This window comes from Rhinichthys klamathensis, unplaced genomic scaffold (assembly GCF_029890125.1).
Source record: "Rhinichthys klamathensis goyatoka isolate OS25496 unplaced genomic scaffold, OSU_Roscu_1.1 h1tg000011l_1, whole genome shotgun sequence".
Lineage (NCBI taxonomy): Eukaryota > Metazoa > Chordata > Actinopteri > Cypriniformes > Leuciscidae > Rhinichthys > Rhinichthys klamathensis.
The window spans coordinates 14,055,295-14,078,604 of record NW_026606564.1 but is presented as its reverse complement, the minus strand read 5'-3'; the positions used below and the strand labels follow the sequence as shown (position 1 = coordinate 14,078,604).

Genomic DNA, 23,310 nt, shown 5'->3' with positions numbered 1-23,310 from the left:
GTGAGGATATCCGGAGAGCTTTTGGTCATTTCAGTGCCCTCTTTCCTGCAAGATCGGTTGGAGTAGGCTGTTCCTTCACCCTCAATATGATGACGCACGTCATGATGCAGAAGCATGGGAAGCACGTCCTGATCGTCAGGTTCCTGAGGGAGCAAGGGAAATCCCTGCGCCCCTCTTGATCCTTTTGGGCCTATCTCTGGTGCTATTGAACTGCAGAGACCGCCCCTACGTGTCTAACCACTGCTTCCCGTGGGCTCCCTTCGCATGAAGCCAGTTTCACTGTAAGGCGGTTTGTTGTGTCGGCTTGCTGCGCCATTCCCCTCCTATGGACTGGATACGTGCGCAATTCTTGCTCCAGTTGGGTTCCCCTTTTTAGCCGAACCCTGTCGAGCTCCTCCATACCCTCCGGCAATGGACGTGGCGGAACGTCCGAAGCCAGGCCTATCACTCGTATGCACTGGTGGAACCTGTGCTAGGCTGGGTCCATATGCTGTGATCCCTACGGCAATCACATTTGTGTATTCTTCCACGGTACGGCTCCCTGCGGCGAGCCCGTGCTTTCCCTTGGCAGAGCCTGCTCTGCCGTCACTGTCCGGTTGAGTCTCCCCCTGTCATAGGCTGGAGCCACCCCAGTGACATTCCATATGTTGTACTGTCCGGTTATCCGCCCAGTTCATGTGTATTCTCCACGTTACCTCCCTTCGGGCAGGTATTTTATACCCGCGCTGCGGGGGCAGAGTGTGTGATGTCATCATGCACGCCAATTCCCATTGGCTCGTTCAATAGTACTCGAAGACCATTGGCTCCCTGGCGTGATCCCCATTCAGTCGACGTCGACTACGTCCTCCGTTCCCTCCTTAAGGGAACGGTGGGTTGCATACGCAACCAGGACGTTATCATTAATAATGTGGGATATCAGGAACATACACCTTTATTATTCTTAAAGTCAAATACTGTATATTGAAATTCACTAATATGGTTAAATTGAAGACGGCACAAGTCATGTTCAAAGCAAGAAATAATTGACTTCCGGGAAATTTACAAAAAAAATATATGGCAAGGCAGGTTGGGTATAGCTTGAGGGAAGAATTCAACTTTAAAAAGCTTAAAATAAGAATAACTCTAAAAAGTATTTTCATCACTATTTGTGGGGTGAGGTTGTGGAATGGTTAGGATATGAAAAGTAACAGAGGTGATTGTGTGTGTGGGTTATAATACTAATTGCATTTGTGATATGTGAATATAGGGTGAAGGGTTGTTTGGTGCAAAATGTAAAAGTTTGGTTGGTGTTAAAAATTATGGTATGTATGTTACTGTATCTTGCTATGACTATAAAATTATATATATACTATATACTGTAAATATTTAGAGTTATATAAGGGGTGGGGGAAATAATAAGCTTTTGCTTCATCCCGCTCCTTTTCGAACATATTGTAATTATTGTTATAATAGTTTATAGATATTGTTGTTTTTTTTCTTTCGGTATGTTGTAACATACTGATTGTATTTGTATCATTTTTTAATTTTTATTTTATATTTAAGAAAATGTACAAAATAATAAATTAGAATAGAATATCAAACACATACACCATATGGACAAAAGTATTTAGACACCCGATCATTACACCAAAAGGGACTTTATTCTAAATAAATTGATCTTAATATTGAGGTGGTCCCCCCTTTGCATCTATAACAGCTTCTACTCTACTCGGAAGCTGTATATGTACTTAGATATGGTTTTGTTGCTGAGCTAGCTAGCATCCAGTTCAGTTTACCCTAACTGGGCAACTCAAACGAGCAGTCACGTATTTTTTCTGCAGTAACACAGAACAAAAATTGTATCACCACATTGCTGCCATTCAGCAATCGGGCAATTCGGTATTAATAGTATAATAGAGTTAATTTGTCGTTTAACAAATACATCTAATGTGGGATCTAATGTATGTTGTTAGTGGCGAGAATATTCACGTGAATACATACATAGATCATACATACTATTATCTCCTTGTAGGCTACTTAAATGGTCCAGTGGCAAAACTTTCGCCAAGCGTGTCAGAGGTTCTGGGTTCTAATCCGCACTAAGCAGTTTAGTTTTTTTCCCCTCATCAAAACCGATTTTTTATTAGTGGTTGTAGGCATGCAGGAACACGGTTTTTTTTAGCCATAACGAATAGAGAGTCTCCACACCGGATTGAAGCGCGTCCGTGTGAAGTGACTCGCGCACAGTCTTCACACGGACGCGCTTCAATCCGGTGTGGAGACTCTCTATTCGTTATGGTGAAATCACAAAACATAATGCACAAAAAAAACGTGTTTTATGCCGTTTGGATGAAAGGAATTTCATAAATAAATAAATTAAGCCCGATTTTACAGTGGGAAACCGTGTTGATTTGCTGCTCCAGGATCATATTATGTAAACTTTATGTATTATGACAAACAAATAACTACACAGATGCATATATATCAACGATCTATCAATAAATATACACACGTTGGTTGTTGTCATCTACTTTTGTTCTGACGCTGACGCTGCGGAGATAATATTGGAAGGAGTAGCCTATACACTTTTAAAGGTGACAGGCGATTAATGAAACGCACATTTTTGGGGGGACTGGGTGGAAATTTAGGGGTTAAAGCCCTCCTAAAATCTTTACCGAGCATTATCATTAGCTGATGTTTTATCTGAACTCTGACTGCTAGGGTATGGCAACGGCCATACTCTGCCATACGCAAACGCTGGCCCTGGTCACACCAAAGAACAACTGAACTTAACACTGTTATAGTGGTTCCAAAAAGTTAAATATTTGAAAAATTCTTAGACAAAAACTTACCATGTGCACGTCATGGGCTTCACAGGGGCTTCAGTATGGCTGGATCCCAAATGGCACACTCCGGCCTTGTGGACCTCCTTCGAGTTCACACTTGGTGATGCAGACCTGACTCGGGCACGCGAGAGTGTATTTTGGGACAGGCTTGATGACATCATGCATCCTAAAGTCAAACAGCCACAAAACTCCTCCCCTCATTTATCTGATTGGATGTTCTCAATGATTCCTGGGTAGGTAACTCATGTGGATGGTGCGAAAGCTTTGCTGAAGTCTGCATCGAGGGCACAACAGCGGCGCTCGTGAGCACACTTCTGAGCGCTGAAATGCCGAATGGGACACCCTACGGACTCGTACACTTGGCGAACACGCGCAATTTAAGGCCACGAGACCGCAAGTCCTCATGAAGTGTGCCATTTGGGATCCAGCCTTACATGATCTTGAATGGGGTCCTTGAACTGATAAAAGTTGTCCATGGAATTGCCCGATTTAAATTCAGGATATGGTGTCACCGAAGAACAAGGTTTTTAGTGACAACATTATTCAAGTTTCTAATTTCTTAGACATATATGGATTAAAATAATGATTGCCATTTACTAAAATAGACACTTGTAAAATTATGCCTGAGGTATTTATTAAATTTGTTTAGCTTTTTTTTTTTTTATAAAACTTGGACAAAAATGTACAAAATTTAATTACACACCAGTTTTTACAACAACAGGTCCATGTAAGACAAATAAATGTTTAGCCATTTACTGCATTTTAAATTACAAAACTAATAATTAGATTCATTTTTAACTTGCGTGACAGTGAAAATGCCATGTCACGCCAACAACCCAATTACAAATCAGAAAAAAAGAGAAAAAAAAGGTTACCATATGAACCCAAGTTTAAACAGTCAAATAAACAGTTCATAGACTCCAATTTGATTCCATCGGGGACAGCAAATAAATAATGAGAACAATAACAAATCAGGAAAGAAATGCCGTTCATAAACATTGTGCCCATATAAAAGAAACGGGAGAAGAAGAAAGAAAAAAAACCTTTATCTCCTGTCAATAATAAAAGATTTTTAGAGTGACCTTTATAGCAATTTAATCATATAAATATTGTGGAATGAGGTATCATAATGCCATATTCAAATTAAGATTTTAAAATAAAAATGTTGCCATATTCAAATAAATATTTTAGCATAAATATGTACAAATAAAGGTTTATGAAAATAAAATGTAGGCTAAATGTCACTAATTAAACCAGTATATGTTCAGCTTATTGTCAGTGTTCTGTACCCTTTTTCACAAGTCAATTTTGTTCTGAAACTGCCATCTAGTGGACGTTTAGGAAACTGTAGGTAATATATAGCAGGAAGTGAGCAGTGGGGCACATGGCTGGTGTATGTTGCTTCAACTGGGTGTTACAGCAATACACTGATACACCTGTCAAGATGGCCTTGGAAGAAGAGCAGAGAGCAAGATCTGAAAAAGTGAAACGGAAAATAAGCTTGCCCAAAAAGGGTAACAAGAGCAACAAACACGATAAGTCAATTAAATGCCCTAGGCTGTCTAAGATAACACAGGGAAAGAAACAACAGAAATTGCATAACATTAAGCTATGTTTCCTGTCTGTCATTATTGGACAAACTGATTAATCCAGGTGTTCCTGATTATTGTTACTGAGGCCAGGCACACCTGGATTAATCAGTTTGGCCAATAATGACAGACAGGAAACAAAGGGCTGGCTGAAGTTCAGGAAGTAGTGAAGCTGTGCATAAAGCCAATTATGGTCAACTATGACTGAGAGTAACACACACAAACATTTAATTAAAATTTTATTATGGCCAATACTATAGACTGACAGTACGTGCTTACACAAATAGAATGTTCAAGTGTTCAAGTTCAATTTATTTTAGTCAAGTAGTACTATGGCAGAATAACCACACACACACACACACACACACACACACACACACACACACACACACACACACACAATGTGTTGAATAAAAACCTTTCAAAATAATTATTTTGTCAAAATCCTTATTTCATTATGTTACATATCACCCCGGTGGATATCATAATGTTACATCTCACCCCAGGGTATGTTACAACTAACCCAGACTATGGGGTGAATTGTAACATTTCACTCCTCGTGTTTGAAACTAAACCATGCATTTTCTGTTTGTGTTGCAAAGATAATAGCTATGTCATTTAATAGCAGACACTTGCAACTAGTTTGGATCACATTTTGAACACACTGACTTCAAAGTACTACAAGATATAGACAGAAAGGTCAAAATTGTTACAACCATCCCCGGTCTCCCCTAGGACACTTTTATAAAGAAGCTAAGAGCAACTTTCAGTAAAGTCAAAGACTGATTTTTAAAGAGCATATTGCAGGTAAAAAAAAAAAAAAAAATCGAAATTAATATACTGTATTACCTTGTATGAAAATACCATATGAAAAGTTATTGCAGGATATCTAATGTTTTAAAACGACATAAGGGCACTAGTTTAGTAGATAAAGTGAGCGTTTCTTGGACTGCTCGTAAAAACGGCTTTTTTCCCCAACATCGCATCATTTTACGTCCCGTCAGGGAGCCTCAGCCCAGTGCAGAGTAGGCTGGTATTCAGTGAGAGCGGCCGTGAGTCAGTGTGTTTTCGGTATTTTTTTTATTTCAATTTATCATCGTCATGGTAAATTATTGTGTTTGTGGAGGTTGCAAAAACTCCGGCCTGTCAGGACATCGAGTCCACAGGTTTCCATAACAAGAGAAAAGGACGGTACCTTTCTTGCCTGGTGCGGTTTGTGCAGGTGAAGAGACGGGATTTCTCTTCCGCATCAGCTTCGAGAAACGCAGTCGTGTGTAGCGTTCACTTCAGATCGGAGGATTATCATCCCGGCGATATGATGGAGTTCAACATGGGATGCCGAAACAAGAATATTGATCGTCTTATACTGTACCAATGGCATTGAATAGTGTGATATAGGTAGTCATGCCCTTAATAGAGGCAACTTGTAATTGAAAAAAAAAAATTACTAGGTTGTTTATATTCAAATCTTTAATTTTCTGTTTTAACTAGAGGTGGGCATAGATTAATTTTTTTAATCTAGATTAATATTGAAATTAATCTAGATTAATCTAGATTACAATGGCTCATTTGAATTCTCCCGAAGGCATTCAGAATATGTGTGCTACCCAAATAATGACTAAAAGTAAGTCTTTGAGAATAGTTTGCCTCGCAAAGGGATGTGCATTTCTGCCAAAAATGCCATTCGACAATCGAGGAGCAAAAGTCGAATATCGTTTAAAAAAACAAAACAAAAAAAACGCAATGACAGAAAGGGAGGCCAATTTCATCTTTAGCGATTTGTCATCAAACAAACTGTTTATTAATTGAACAAGTAACATGTTTTCGTCCTTTTTTTTTAACATAGTAGGCTAATTGGAAGAAAAAAAAACAATACGCACGACAGTCCGTTTTTGCATCGCCAATGCTCGTTAGATTAAAAAATAATGTCATCATATGTCATAAGAATTTTATGTGAACCTGCCTTGTTACTGCAATAGCCTCATTTTTAAACAAATTAGTTTCAATCAATGTAAACTATTCGTGTGATTATGCCACTGCGCAATACACGCGCAATACACACACAATGTATTACCTGAATGAAATGAAATCGAATGTATCGTCCTGTGGAATTATTCATTCACAGACAGCTTACGAAGATGTTCAGCTAATAAAGATCTTCATCGCTGGCAAAAATATGATGCATTTGCAGATTTGCATTCACTAGACTAGACTGTAGATCGGCCACTTCATCCAACGCTCTTGATGCCCTTAAATCTTCCTGTTTCGACTCCGAGTGTGAATTGAAAGCGCTTCAGACGATTCAGTGCGCGAGGAACTGAACAGATCAACTGATTCGCGAACCGATTTAGACAGATCATCTGACAACTTTTTTGATGAAGTCTTTAAACAGAATCGACTCAAAAGAGTGATTCATTTGTAAATGAGCATCGCTCATGCCCATACAAAGGACACAGTGCGCTTGGAATAAACTCATTTAACAACGTATTGCATTAAAATAAAGTAACGAGAGGAACGTCGCCCAACGTAACAAAGTAAAAGTACACCTTGTGTCCGTGACAGGAAAATACCCTACTGCGCGATCTGTGACAGTAGGCGCGGCGTCATACTACACATTAGAATTGCGGGAAAATATAACGATATTCGAAAAAGCTATTTATGATCCCAACCCAACTTTGATTAACGGCGATATTTTTTTTAGTATATATCTACCCAGGGCCGTAGCTAGAGGATTCGGGGCCCCCTGAAAAAATATTGATGTGGGCCCCCACCACCCTCCACCAATATCATATACTGTACAATAGATGAACATGGAGGCCCACATAACAGAAGATGGTGATGTTGTTGTAAAACCTTTATTTTAAAAGTTAAATGTTTATATAAAAATTACAACTAATAAAAACTAACAAAAGAGAAATTGTTAAATAATAATAAAACCAATTTTTTAAAAATAATATTTTTTCCCCCCATCAGTCTGTTATAATTCATAAATCAAAAAGTAAACATTTAGAAATTGACAAGAATGCAGTCTAATTAAAAAAATAAAACCATTCATTGTCTTATTTTTTAATAATGATAATATGGAACTGGTAATATTATTAAATAAAGCGAATACATTTATTCATCCAAGTGCAGTGTGTTGTATTCGTGTTTTCTCGATGTTTTAAATATCATCAGCCGGCAGGTCAGATACATAATGCAATGCATCGTGACTCGTGTAATTTTTTTAAAACTCTAGTTACAATAGTGTAAAAAGACAAGACCACGTAATCATTCGGTCGATTGCGGCGCGCACCGATAATAAAAAATGACTGTACACGGCAGACTGTAGACGGAAGTTTTCTAATTCCCAGCGAAATAACAATATATAACCGGTCTTTAAGAACGTCTTGATCGACTGGGATACAACCACTGTCCTTGCCTCCCTCTCTGTCTTTTCCTGGCATTTCTGGTTCCCTGATTTATGTTTTCTTTTCCCCGACATTTTTCAGTCAGTTAGTCTCCTGCTCTTCCACCAAGTTCATCGTTAACTTCAGGCTGCCGCCTCAACTCTGATTGGTTCTGTTCACGAGCTGGGGTGGGACTTACAATTGTATTGGGTCCATCTGATGTTTGTCACTGACTCTGACTGAATAATTAATAAATACTTTAGGTCGGACTAAACCATTTTTATGGAGGTAAGAGAAGCAGATATTTGGAAAAATATTTACCCAAATTGCATGTTTTTGTGGTTTTCATTTAAATCTCAGGCATACAACTAATATAAATATTAGAATTATTTATACTACTGGGGCCTAAATAGTATAACTGCTGGATTTTGTGGGGCCCCTATAATTGTCACCACCTTTCACCCCACTAGCGACGGCCCTGTATCTACCCTAAACATACTCATGTCTGCTGGCCTGATATACGATGGTAATAATCCACAACAATATGTACAATATTGAGAGCACAGTGTATATCATTAGCGAACGTGTATCTATAAGCTAACACTGGTCTCTCTCACCAAGACACCTGTCCTGTTCTCCACAGGTTCTTCTCACACCACAACTCAATTTGTCTCTGACCGTTCTGTCTAACATTAATCCTGGCCTGTCCCTGCTCTCTTGGCAGCATAGCAGGCTCATAATTGTATGGCTGTGGTCCGTCATACGAGTAAGTATTTTCTCAGCGTCCGAAATGTCATTGTTTGACATCCATTGACGATCCATTGTTTTCCTATTGTTTGAATCGACCGCTCTCGATTACGTTACGTCACACCTGCCACGCCCATTTTCAGACGCGGAAGTAAAATTTTCTCACAAAAACGACTCCAGAAGCTTCTGTAGCGTATTTATGAGTATATTTTAAAGAAAATATAGTTCCTACGTTATTTTTCTATACATTGACTCGTTGGGCCCTCTAACCTGCAATATGCCCTTTAAGTGCTGACTGAAGTGGCACTTAAGTTTTGTGAACTAAGGACTACAATGATGTCAACCAAAAATGGCTGCCCTCAACCACTGAATAAGCCAATAGTAAGCCTGCAAGGGTGAGGTCACTGCAGTATGACACCAATCATATTAATGCAATTATAATAAAATAATTTAATTAAGACACTGAATTACAATTTATTTTTAAAAAATTGCTTTGCATTGTGCAAAATTATCACATATTTGTATTGATGCTGTGGAATCCTTTTGATAGACGTTTCCTCATTTACAGTTCAATGGATCCAACAACTCAGGGAAGCTTGCAATCCTCATAAAAGCTAGTGGCTTGATTTTCCTGCAAGATTTGAAGATCAGTTGGAAAGTCAATGAACTGCCCAACAGTAGTGGCCAAAAGTGAGGCAAAGCAAAATTGACAGATTCACCCTTTATTCAAATAGTATTAAAAATGTGTTTCATTTTTCTAAAACCTGTAGCTGTAGTTAGTTAGCCCTTTATTGTCACTTAATATTCAACAATATTATTGATCTGCCTGCATTGACACTATTATTTTGAGAACTGAACTGAGCTGGCCGGTGACATAAATAAATAAATAGATAGATAACTAATGATTTTTACAATGGAAATTAATCAACACTGAAGTTACTTAAGCTGGACTATGACACTATTTTCTTCTAAAGCTGCTGTACAGTCAAAACTAACTTTGTTGCATCATTTTCCTGTAATCAATGTAAATCTGCTTTGAAACAATCTGTATTGTAAAAGGTGACTTGACTTGAAATGATTTTGTCAAATAAATGCCTTCACTAAGTTTTGTGTTTTGTTATGCCCTCATATTTTAAAATATTAAAAAAATATTTTCATCATAATGAAAATTTGGCAAACTTGAAGGGTCACAATAAAAACCTCTGTACATCACTTTTGGCCACTACTATATGTTTGGTGTGGTCAGTGTCACAATGTTACTATTTCAGACCCCGCTGTGGACTCATGAGCTCCAGTCATCACCGTTGCACTCCTGCATTTGTCCAGTCGCCAAAAATGTAATTATTACTTTCATTTAATTTAATTGCTATAAAATTTCTTAAAGGTTAGTTACAAAAAGAACACCTTGATGATCAACATTTAAATCCATTTAATCCAGTAAATCCATTTAAACATTTAAATCCAGTACATCATATTTTCGTTGAAAAGTGCGTGGCCTCCTCTCTGCTGCCATCTTGTTACTCCTACTGTAGGTTAGGATACCTCTCCAGCGCTATTAAATAATTTAGGAGCTGTGACCTAGTCTTGACACTTAGGAACCTTTATGAATCACACTTATTTTTAAGTTTAGGATTAAGTGTAAAATGATGTAATTCTTAGAATTTTGACAGAGTAAAATTTTAGTCTGAAGTCTAAGTGGCATGTGGCCCCAGGTCATTTGAGGTACTATTATCTTCACAGTCGGGGGTATTTGCCTGTTTTCTCTTTAGATGCTTTTGTTTTAGTGGTCACTTCTAAGACTATGTGTAAAGGTGAACACTTTTAAGGCCTGCCCACCTGAAGTCCTATAAAATACAATGCATAGCTCCCTTAGTCAGACTTGATGACTGCAGCTTGAAACAGAACGTTCTCAATAAAGAGTCCTGGTGAAGATGCATCCAAGTCTCCTGGTCTTCGCTTCTGAGATTTCCAACAGCCTGAAGCCTAAATGTAAAACGCATTTGCAGCTGCACAGCTAGCACATTGAGCGTCTGGCTCGGTCATTGGCTGTGCTGCGGCAACTGCACATCCAATGGCGCGGGGGTCAGAGCCCGCCAAGGGGGCGTTGCCTTAGCCAATAATAGTCCCCCGAACTCGCCATTATAGCAGATTTTACTCCTTCAGCGACAACTTCACGTCTTTGACACCTCTGAAAGCCTTCGCCGTTGAACAAGCCCCTTCAGCCTGAGTGAGCATCACTCAGCGGACTACGCCTCTCAAGTCGTTTTCTCCTGACGCCGTTCACCTGTGGCTATCCGGCGTCGACGCATATCCTTTGTTTTCTATTTTCTCTGATTTAGGAGCGCGAGGCGTTGTTCCAAATCTTGTGCCACTTGTGCTCATCTTGTGCCACGTGCGGATGCAATCTGCACGAGGCCGACGAACACACGAGCTGCATCACATGCCTGGGAATCAACTACGCCGAGACTGCACTCGCTTCTGGCGGCTGCTCAGCCTGTGAGAGCATGCCCATCTCCGTGCTGCGAATACGGCTAGCTCTCTCACGAGACAGCTACGCCACTTCACCCGCTCTTCCATTTCTGCTCCAGCCAAGGAAGAAGAAACGGCGTAGCCAACGGCAGCCTGAGAGCATGGATGTTAGCGGCCACGTCCCAGCGTGCCTCACTTTCTCCCGGTCATCTTCGCGGGAGATCAGCGCCCCCCTACCCACGTGGCGGGCCTTGTCTCCTTCGGCGGATCCATCGAGGGACACCATGACAGCCTCTCCATCGCCGCATCTGAGGTGGAATGGCCGGGCTCTCTAGACCCCACCATCGCTTCCCAGTCTGCCGCCAGCGTTTCAGCAGTTAGGACTAACTCTGACGTGGAGATGCTTCGGATCCTGTTGAAGGCCTGTTGAAGGCCATCTCGGACCTCAAGCTCGAGTGGGCCTCCCCGAAGCTGGCTGGATGGCTGTTTTCTGGCTGTTTTCTCGTCACAGGCCTGCTTAATTTTTACCTGAGGTGCACGAGGAGCTGACCAAGGCTTGGCACGCTCCTTTTTCCTTCACGTGTGGGATCTTCACTTTCCGCAACGCTCTCCTCCGTGGACGGCGCAACGGAAAAGGGCTACGAGTTGTTGCCGCCCCTCAAAGAGGCCTTGCCCGCTCATCTTTGCCCGAACACAGCTGCTAGCTGGCGAGCTAGAGCTGCTCACCTGAACAAACCCTGCCGAAACACTTCAGCCCTTGCTGGACACGCTTATTCCGCCTCCGGTCAGGCTGCTTCGGCCCTGCACACGATGGCCGTACTGCAGATTTACCAGGCCAAACTCCTCCAGTCCATGGACGAGGCTGGCCAGGACCCCGAGGCCTTCCAAGACCTCCGAAGCGCCACGGACCTAGCCTTGAGGGCTACCAAGGCTACTGCGCTGGCTATCGGGAGGAATATGGCGTGTTTGGTCATGCTAGATTGCCACCTCTGGCTAAACCTCACTGAGATTAACCCTCTGGGGACCAGAGTGTTTTTGGGGCCCTTGGGATGTTTTGACATGCAGTGACATTTGTGCTTTTTTCAGTTATTTATAAACATGTTAATGGCAAAGGTGTAAATTTACTCTATATAGCACAAACTTGGCTACCATGATATCTGAGCAACATGTATGTACATGTTTGTATTTTTAATAGAATAATGTTTATGCGTGGTTATTGAAAAAAATAAAAATGAAAGTTGCTGAAATAAGACCACAAAACACATATTGATTATTTCTTCACAAGACTTTTGAAAATTGTATCACATAGCCTAGAATATTTGCTCCAAAACTATGTGAGAATCATCCTGACTACTCATTCAGATAAGTCAATAAAGTCTTTTACATTTTTAATGACGTGTTTTGATTGAGAAAGCTTTATGCAGGAGGCGTGATCTCTCATTAATATGTGTGGCATTCCACACCTGAGAAAGACAAAGACCCTCCCCATAATGGCCCTATTAGGTGCTATCAGGCCCTATCATTACAGGAGCCTTGCACAAAGAATGAGGAGATTTTAAAAAGAATGGCTTTTAGATTATTTGGATTTATATAAGGAAAATACAGGGTGCATACGTCTGGACACTTCTATCACACACCCTTCACCATATAGTCATGGTTTTATTTCAGTTCAAAGTTCAAAGTTAGAGTTGGAAACATCTTGAAAAGAAAATTGTCTTTCTCCATAAATGTCTTAGTTTGATCATACATATTTCAAAGTTGAGGATTCATTATTTTGATATAGCTTGAACAAACACTATAACATCTTAGTTGATTAGTTTATTGACAAAACATACTATATATTTAACATATGAGCAGAAACTCCTAAAAAAAGCTTATTTGATGTCTATTTTAGAGTAAAAACTTTATCCAAAACGAGTCAACGAAATGTTGTCTGTTATTTATTCATTCATTCACACACACACACAAACATGATTCACATTTTTAAACAGTATGCTATTTTTCCGTTTACAGACACTACGTTATTCTATATCGCGATTAGAACAAAGCACTTGCAAAAAACACTTACTTCTCAGCTGAATCTGTTCATCCTCGAAGTGAAAATAAACCCAGTTGTAAATGTCCCAGGATTGTTCCTCATATAGCCGCGCAAGACGACAGTAGATTAATCTGACTAAAAAATAATGTGTGTTTTCAGAGTTTATGAGCGTTAACGCGTCTCAATGTGTTGCTTCACATATTTGCGTTTGAATAGCGCGTGCTCTCCGTGGGCGTGTCACATTACCAGAGATAATCAGCTGAGAGAACGATAATGAGACGGGCTGACACGTCTCTCTTTTTATATAGATGACATAAACGGAGAATATTAATTTTAGTTTTGAATCGGATCATTTAAAAGTACAAACTCAAATGATTTAAAAGATATATTGCTTATGGCTGGGTGAATAGTATTAGCTGAGTTGTGTTGAAGATTAGAGACGTGCACCAGAAAAAAGTTCACGGTGACTGAGAGGCAGAACGCACACCCTGTTTATTTTCTTTATTTTACAAAAGCACAATATTTTATTTCGATTGTATGTGGGCACATAAAAAAGTAGACATTTACCCGATTATTTTTTCATATTTCTTAACTCTATATGAACAGAAATGATGGTAGTACTTTAAGTCTATTTTTCTGCTATGTGAAAAAAAACGAGGAAAACGCGCCGGCGCGTTTCTGGTCCCCAGAGGGTTAAGGACGCAGACAGAACAAGGTTCCTTGACGCCCCTGTATCCAGCTCCGGCCTCTTCGTCCCGGCGGTGAATGGTTTCTCGGAGAGGTACACCGAAGTGCAGAAGTCGTCCCAAGCTATGCGACACTTCCTGCCGAAACGCTCGAGTTCCGCTTCCAGCAGGCCCAAGCCCGCCCTGCCTCCGCCTCATCCAGCCAAGCTGGCGGAGAAGGTCTCTCAGCCCCGCCCTGCGGCTGATACCCACTGCCAGCCGCGACCAGCGAAGCGTTTCCCGGCGCCAGGGCCCGTGAACTAGCGTCGTGCTAGATGCTGGGCCGCCGAAGTCATCCTAGCACTGAAGGGAAAGAGAGAGGGCTCGTGTCTCGCGCTAGCCGGACCACCCTCAAAGAGACCCGCAAAACTTCCCACAGCTCCCTGTTCAGTTCAGGCGACTGGGTATTTTATTATTGTAAACAGGCCCGCTGCATTGAGCGCACCTCTACAAACAAACGCCGTTTTCACGATAGAGCTAGCCCCCCCCCCCCCGCGTTAAAACACTCGGGTTTTTACAGCCGCTATTTTCTAGTCCCGAAAAAAGACTGCGGTCTCAGACCCATACTAGATTTGAGATGTTTGAACTAGGCTCTCATGAGACAGCCTTTCAAAATGTTAACTATCAAACAAATCCTCGCGCAAGTTCGCCCGGGGGATTGATTTTTAATAATTGGATCTGAAAGATGCTTACTTTCACATTCAGATAAGCCCTCGTCACAGGCCATTCTTGAGATTCGCCACCAAGGGTCAGGCTTATCAATACACCGTTCAGTCTATCGATAGCATCCCGTACATTCACGAAATGTATGGATGCAGCGCTCTCTACCCTGAGACATCAGGGAGTGCGCGTGCTAAATTATCTCGATGACTGGCTGGTGCTGGCACAGTCGAGAATCGAGCTACTGTCACACATGGATTTGATTCTCGGCCATTTGTAATGTCTGGGTCTTAAAATCAATGTAACCAAGAGCAAACTGACCCCCAGCCAGAGCGTGGTCTTTCTGGGCACAGTTATAGACTCTATGACGATGACAGAGCGGCTCACACGAGAGCGTGCGCTCTCTGTGCGAATGATAGCAGCCTCATTCAAGGTGGTCGATCGCGCACCCCTAAAGAAATTTCAGAAACTTCTCGGTCTAATGGCAGCATCATCATCAGTACTCCGTATGGGATTACTGCGCGTGCGCCCTCTACAGCACTGGCTAAAACGCTGCGTGCCAACCCATGCATGGCAGTCAGGCAGCATGCGCATCATGGCGAATCACGGTTGTTTACGGACCCTGATTCCCTGGCGGGCCCAGGACTGGTACCAACACGTGGGTGTGACCATGGGAGTAGTTTCCAGGAGGAAAGTGTTTTTTTACAGACGTATCCAACCTGGGTTGGGGAGCACTACACGAGGGCAAGCCTGCCTCCGGCCTCTGGTCAAGCACGGAGCAGAGCTTACAAATCAACTGTCTGGAAATGAAAGCAGTTGGTTTGGCCCTAAAAGCATTTCTGTCAAGCCTCAAAGGTCACTACATCTTAGTCCGCACGAACAACACGTCAGTGGTGGCCTACATAAATTGCCAGGGCGGCATCATCCTGTATGCCTTAGCGAGAGACAGGGGTGGTAAAAGTACTCAAAAGTTATACACGAGTAAAAGTATATATACCTAAATAAAAAATTACTCCAGTAAAAGTAGAAAGTCCTCCATTCAAACATCACTTGAGTAAAAGTACAAAAGTATCCGATTTAAAACGTACTGAAGTAAAAAGTAAATATTCAAATTAACTGTATATCAATAATTAAGATCAATTGTTTTGGGAGTGATATGCAATGTTTTATTTGAACAAATGATAAGATTAGATACTGCAATTATGAATTTGTTAGCTAGCTGTTACAAGGCATGTTTCAATATGAAATCACCTGGCTAACAATAGTACCATTAAAGCAACACTAAAGAACGTTTCCTCTGCGGTCCCCTACAGGTTGGAAGTGGCATTGTCTGTTTCCGCTGTCGTAAATAATTTAGCCCACCGCAGCCTACTGTCGCACGCATGCTCGCTGTTTATCCACTGTTTATCCAGCACCGGCTTTAAAGTGAATGATGTCCAATTGTAACGCTTGCCGTTAAGCAAGTCAAAATTTGTAGTTTTATTATGTCTCATTCGAACTACAGAAACGCGACCCGATCTGGCAAACTTATATAGTGTGGTTCTAGCAGATATAGGACCACAAAGCGAAGGCAGAAGTGCCTTTCACCCTGTTACGACTTGATGAACCGCTGAAACGATTTTGGAAACATTATTTTAAGGTAAAAAATCTCCTTTAGTGTTGCTTTAATGTCAACTCACCTCAATATGTTTTCTCAGATTTGAGGGTGAAGTTTTGAATGCTGAAATTTAATTCACCCGTGGCAGGCAAAGAAGACATTTCAGCCGATATTAATCTCCCTTGATTTCAGTGAATTCGAACATCATTGATATATGGCCATGGGTGATCCCTGTCGGAAATCTTGGGATCATTGCTGGCAGCGAGAGCTGCACCTTCACCAGTTTCTGGGGTCAATGGCGAACTGACTGCTATGTGAGCGTATGCTGGCAAAGAGCTTGCGCGTTCTTTTTTTCAAAAGAAAAACAAGTTTTTCATTGGTTTGGAAAGCCAGTGTAATAAATACTTGGAGCGGGCATGGGGAAATGTATCGGAGTAAAAAGTAAACGTTGTCCTTAAAATTGTAGTGGAGTAAAAGTGAAAGTAGATGCAAATAAAACATACTCAAGTAAAGTACAGATCCCCGAAAAAAATACTTGAGTAAAGTAACAAAGTATTTTTACTTCATTACTTACCACCACTGGCGAGAGACCTCCTCTTGTGGGCACAGACCAATGTGAGTTCTCAGAGGGCAGTACATATCCCTGGCATTCAGAATCTGGGTGCGGATATGCTCTCGCGGGGCAACACTCCCCTAGGCGAGTGGTCCCTGAACTCACAGACAGTCAGTCTGATATGGAGTGTGTTCGGCGAGGCTGAAATCAACCTTTTGTGTCCGGTCTAGACCCGACGGTGTCCGGTCTGTTTATTATATATACTTAATTTCTGGCTAGCCCATTGGTCACACGCCCGCGCCATTGGATGTGCAGTTGCCGCAGCACAGCCAATGAGCGAGCCAGACGCTCAATGTGATAGCTGTGCTGCTGCAAATGCGTTTTACATATAGGCTTCAGTTGTAACAATTTGGCTTACACTAAACAGCAAGGAGAAAAGTACATCACACAAACATAAGGTAACGGTCGGATCTAATACCTGCCGGTGTAATTACAACCAGTGGCCAGCTTACTTTTGATAAACAACCCCCGACTAAACAAAATAAGCAAACAATCTGTACATGTGTGGACTTAAAATAAATATACCTTAACGAAAAACCCATAAGATACCGGTTCAACAACGTGCATTGAAAGATATACCAGGATCATACCACGTCGGGCAACACACAGATATTCAGCGCCGGAGGCGCGGCCGCTCTCCGATCCATCCAACAAACATTGCACACGTTATCAAAATTTCCCACACACATTTAACCCTCAAAAAACCAATGTCCCAGCAGATCAAATGTTCATTCAACGAATATAAAGTGTCTGGACTGAACTAGATGTCCTCCGCGGCGAAAAGAAGAGAAAAAAAAAAATACCAGGCGAAGCGTGGCGAGGCTCTGCAGTCAAAATATTCCCCAGTAAACTTACGCAACCTCACCACAGTCTGTTTAGCTGATGGGATTCTGTAGTAGTCCAGAAAAATCCATCATATAATCCACAAAACAAAGAGTTTCTTTGTCCCTTTGATGCGTTCCTCAAGCAACCATTCCACAGAGCCCACTAAACTCAGACCGCTTCCCCGATTGAACTCTGGAGTCCTCTCCGCACGTCACTTCCCGTTCTCCTTTTAAAACTGGTGGAAAAATAGTGACCACAAAAAAAAACAAAGAAAAGTCCCTATACAATCCGTGATTACTCCACAGGCATCTGATATAACAGTTCTTTCATTTTTTACATGTGAAGGAAAAACAATATCCACAAAGCATGTTTACCATCACCTCAAAAAAACTGTAAATCAAGGAAAAGGAGTTTCCCCACTGCGTATAGCTACGCAATACTCGTTCCCTTCTCTCGGGGAACTGAGGTTACGATAGTAACCGAGTAGTTATTTTTTGTCTGATTCCAACAAATTATACATCATTTTGAATGTGAAAATAACAATAACTAATTTTTTTCAAATTTGCTCACTGCGACTCATTTTGTCAGCACGGGTCACATTTTTGTCTTGTTTTCAGTCCAAAATATCAAAGACTTCTTAAATCAAGCTGCATGTACTGAACAAGTAAAACGACATAAGATGTTGTCTGGTTTTCAAAAAAAATTACGCAAGATTTTTGCTTAAAAACAAGCAAAATTATCTGCCAATGGGGGTAAGAAAAATAACCTAGTTTCCGTTTGAATTAAGAAATATGTTTCTTGCAGTGTATGATCTCTTTATGAACTTTTTGAAGCATCAAAGTGGTAGTTGCGTGGACTGTCAATGAAGGGACAGAAATCAGATTTCATTAACATATCTTTATTTGTGTTTCGAAGATGAACGAAAGTCTACATGTTTTGAACAACACGAGGGCGAGTAAATTAATGACAGATTTTTCATTTTTGGGTGAACTATCCCTTTACAATATAGCTGTGATTTATGTGTCCAGAGGAGCTTTGGGGATTGCAGTGAATTCTAAGATGGGGGAACTGAGACTGCTTAAGTGTGGCTATGGAAGAGTTACGTTAGCTTATGGATAGATAAACTGTTATTTCTCTGAAACTAATAAAGTGAAGAACCTTATTATGCATCGAACAAATAAATGAAAGATTATTTGTTAACTATCAGCAATATTACCTCTAACGTTAATTAGAAAATCATAGCTCTGGAAAAAATTAGGAGACCACTGCAAAATAAGATGCCATGTTTTCAGACTTCGAATAATGCAAGAAAACAAGTTTATATTATTTTTTTTCAACACAATACTAATGTTTTAACTTAGGAAGAAATCAATATTTGGTGGAATAACCCTGATTTCCAATCACAGTTCTTGGCATGCTCCCTATCATTCGGTCACATTGCTGTTGGGTGACTTTGTCACATTAATGTAGCAATCTTTCTTTTAGGATAATCTTTTACGTGGTTTAAGGTATGCGTCCTTCGCAAAGACGTATCTGCCCGATTCTAGCCTTACTGAAGAACTCATTTGCATAAAGCACACAGAAGTCTTTAAAGTGTCTTTAAAGTATTACCAATGCATTTCTCACTTTCCAAACCACCACAAGTATACATTTGACGATATTCTAAACAAATAGAATCCAAACAAGATGGAAAAAGATTGAACTGTCATGGATTTATTCATTTGTACATTAACAGCTGAATTTGTGTAAGATGTTGCATTACAAATAGCTGTCACTGTGAATACTTATTTCTCTGAATAAGTATGAATTGACTGTATGTAGTTTGCATCAGTTTTAAGGTTTCCAAACATAGTTTTGAATGGATTTGGATGGATCATTGTGATCTCTCTTTGTTTCACCCACTGATGCTGAGGTCCTGAGGAATTTTTATGGCAGTCACAGGCCAAGACCTTAGGGATTAGTCTCTAGATGGGTGAAGGGCGGATACTGCATGTGGATTAAAGAAAAGTCCTGTTCTTCCTTGGCTTGGTACCAGAGGACTTCTTCTTTCCCTCTAAGAGGTGTCTGGCTGTTTTAGCAATTTAGAAATATATTTTAAAATGTTTTTTTTTTTTTTTACCGTATAGGTTTGCACACTTTCACACATTGAATCGATGTCTGATTACAGCAATCAACTCTCATCAATATTCTTTCAGATTCTCTCTGAACGGCTGTGGCAATTGAAGAATTGAAAGAAGTGTTTGTTCTTAACATTAATGGAGGAGGGAGAGGAGGGGTTTGGGGGGAACTTTAGGCTGCGAGCTGAATTATGCAAACAATTGTAGGCTCACAGATTGTAAGTGTGATGAGCATCTGCTAAATGAGCAACAACGACCACAATTCACACCTTCAGTCAGTGAAGCTCCCACAGCCGTTCGTGAGAGTTTAAATGCTGGGAAAAATTCCCATCTTCCCACAGGAGAAGAAACAAGCAGGAGGAATGACTCCAGGAGAAACTACTGACATATTATTGTAAAGATGGAGTTTGAGGAAGAACCCTGCAGAATGAGAGATGAAGAAACAGAGGAAGGTTGGTGTTTTCCCTCATTCTCTTTAATGACTGACAAGAAACATTAAAATAAAAAATGACATATAAAAATGCATCTAGCTACTAGATTCACTTACATTCCTTCTTGTTTTACATTTGCCCTTCTTTAAAGAATATTCAATCTTGAAGTGAATGAAGACCAACAACATATATTAAAAAAAAAAAAAAAAAAATTTTTGCAGATGGAAACACAGTCATTTCACAGACTAAAAGGAAATTCACACACAAAAAAGCTGGGAAATCTGGAGTCAAAGGATCTTTTGCCTGCACTGAGTGTGGAAACTGCTACACACGTAAACCAGACCTTACGCGACACATGAGAATGCACACTGGAGAGAATCTGTTCACATGCACTCAGTGTGGAAAGGATTTTACAAACAAAGGAAAGTTGGATGTACACATGAGAGTTCACACGGGAGAAAGACCGTTCACATGCACTCAGTGTGGAAAGAGTTACATACATGAACCAGACCTTAAGAGACACATGAGAATTCACACTGGAGAAAAACCATTCACATGCACTCAGTGTGGAAGGAGTTTCATTGACAAAACATGCTTAAATTCGCACATGAAAATTCACACTGGAGAAAAACCATTCACATGCACTCAGTGTGGAAAGAGTTTCGCTCACAGCACCGTTCTCAACAATCATCTGCGCCGTCACACTGGAGTGAAGTCATTCAGCTGTGATCAGTGTGATAAAACATTTGTTTTGGCAATGTACTTACAAAGACACCTTAAAGTTCATGCTGGTGTGAAGCCTCACTTTTGTTCTTTATGTGGAAAGTGTTTTATATACCTGCAAAAGTTAAAAGAGCATGAGCGTATTCATACTGGTGTGAGACCTTATATGTGCTCTGACTGTGGGAAGACCTACACTACATCCACTGGTTTAAAATTACACCAGATAGTTCATACTGGAGAGAAACTGCACAAGTGCTCACACTGTGGAAAGAGTTTCTCTTCCTCATCATACTTGAAATCTCATGAGAGAGTTCATACTGGAGAGAAGCCGCACCAGTGCTCTTCATGTGGGAAGAGTTTCGCCCACTCACCTAATCTATGGTTTCATAAGAAAAAAGGTTGCTCAAAGTCGTCCAAATGAGAAAAGTAAATGTGATGTTCAGAAAAAGCAAAAGCTGGAATTAGTTCCAACAGACTCTTTTCATCTAAGGTAATTTGTTAAAATCAGGTTTGAAGTTTGATTATTTTTGACAAAGAACAGTTTAGTAAGGTTAAAGTAGTTCAGAAAACCAGTGTGTTGTTGTGAAATGCCACAATTTATGAAGAGATGTGTATTATTTTAAATTAATCACATATGATCATTTCTGAAACATTCTGAACATTAGTTCATTAAATACATTTTTTTTAGCCCAGCTGTTTGGTGAATTATTGAGAACATGTGAATTATTGAGAACATAATGAAAAGATGTTATTGGTTGAAATCACTCAAGAGTCTGTGAATGTTCATGAGCTGTTTTATGGTGTTTGAAACTCAGTCTGTGAACAAAATAATTGGTTACGGGGTAGGCTAGTTTATGGTTGAATGGGATTTAGTAATATTTGTTGTATCTATGAAATCTTAAATGTTTTGTGTAATGTAATGATTGCACATTTTGAAATATGTGAAATAAAATGGATCGTAGTTAATTACCTGACTCATTTAACCCTCTGGGGTTCTTCATTTATGACTCACACTCAGGACCTTCGGGTCAAAAATGACCCGGAGGGCGGCATTAAGATACATTTTATTTGAGTAAAATCAATGAAATATATTTTTGTTCAATAGTATTTTTTCTTCTCTTTTTTGGTGTTTTGAGATAATTTTATGATTTATAATTAATATTTATGCAATAATTAAGACCCATTTTTTCCCATTGAATATAATAGAAAATGTATATATATATAATAAAAAAAAAGCCATTTTTTTATTAACGCTGTATTTCATTCTAGAGTCAAGTCTAGGCCTCATGAAAGCAATTTTTGAAATGAGATCGGAGCCATCTGGTGGACACACTGAGCATTTTTATCACGCAATAGCACATTTTTACCACTAGTGGATTTACAGCTCTCTGTAGAAACCTATGGTAGAAACACTCTAGTGATTTTTTCACATATTGTTTCATTTTTTTCAGGTTGTTGATTTGAATATATAATAACAGATTCTCAAAGACTATTTTTGTCATTTTTAAAAAAAAAATTTAAAAATTGTTTTTTTTTTTTGGTTGGTTTAAATGGTAATTTGAAGTGGCAGTTTTACTTTATAATACATTCAAACCTGAACATTGCATTATAAAGAGAACAAATGGAAAGTATTTTGTCACCCATTGTTTTAAGAGATTCACCCCTTCACTGTTGTGTGCTTTTTTTCTGCATCCTGGCTTTTTGGTAGATTGTATGCACAAAAAAACTCTGTATTTTCATATTTTTGCCAATTTCCCATTCATTTCCTATGCGGGTCATTTTTGACCCGAAGACCCTGAGTGTGACTATTTTTTTTTACGACCACTTAGACTTCTCAAATCCTGTCCCCAATTTTTTTGGGTGTTCATATACCAAGTACCAAAAAAGTCACCAAGTTTTGGACCATTCCGATGAAGCTACGATTTTTAACATTTTTTTATTTAAACGCTTCGGGTCATTTTTGACCCGAAGAACCCCAGAGGGTTAATGAAGAAATGCACTTTAGCTTGCATGAAATCAAGGGGTTAAACATTGTGCTCAACACTAGCAATATAATTCTTTAAAATAAAAAAAATAAAAGGTTTTCCATTTTTTCATAATATGGACTCTGACACACTCACACACTTGCATGTTTACGGGGACTATCTATAGGTGTAATGGTTTTTATACTGTAAACTGTATATTCTCTCCCCTTACACTAACCCAACCCATAAACCTACCCAACACAGAAAACTTTTTTGAACTTCAAAAAACAGTTTAGTATGTTTTTTTAAGCCTTTGGTTTACGAGGACACAGGAAGTGTCCTTGTTAACCATGTTTACGTTGTATGATTTCCATTACACAAGAGTAGATGTTAAACCTCATGCTGATTTGTACTCGGCTTTCGCCAAGATAAGCACAAACTAAGACGTAGCTTTACAGTAACCTATGCTTCTCTCTCTCCATCTCTCCATCCATTTACGCTTCTATCCATATGGTGATGTGAATCTCCTTCTGTCCGGCGTTAACGGCTGCAGTATACTTGGCGCAGTGTGGTCTCCCCAGTGGACCAGCACGACAAC

At 40.0% G+C, this 23,310-nt stretch overlaps 1 protein-coding gene across 1 annotated transcript; it reads left to right on the top strand.

Moving 5' to 3' along the window:
- The first annotated feature begins 19,815 nt into the window (after positions 1 to 19,815).
- On the top strand, positions 19,816 to 21,272 carry LOC130101378 (gastrula zinc finger protein XlCGF7.1-like). Its single transcript, XM_056267081.1, has 3 exons — positions 19,816 to 20,046; positions 20,247 to 20,616; positions 20,701 to 21,272. The coding sequence occupies exons 1-3, from the start codon at positions 19,995 to 19,997 to the stop codon at positions 21,167 to 21,169; spliced, it is 891 nt and encodes a 296-aa protein (XP_056123056.1). The 5' UTR covers positions 19,816 to 19,994; the 3' UTR covers positions 21,170 to 21,272.
- The last annotated feature ends 2,038 nt before the right edge of the window (positions 21,273 to 23,310 follow it).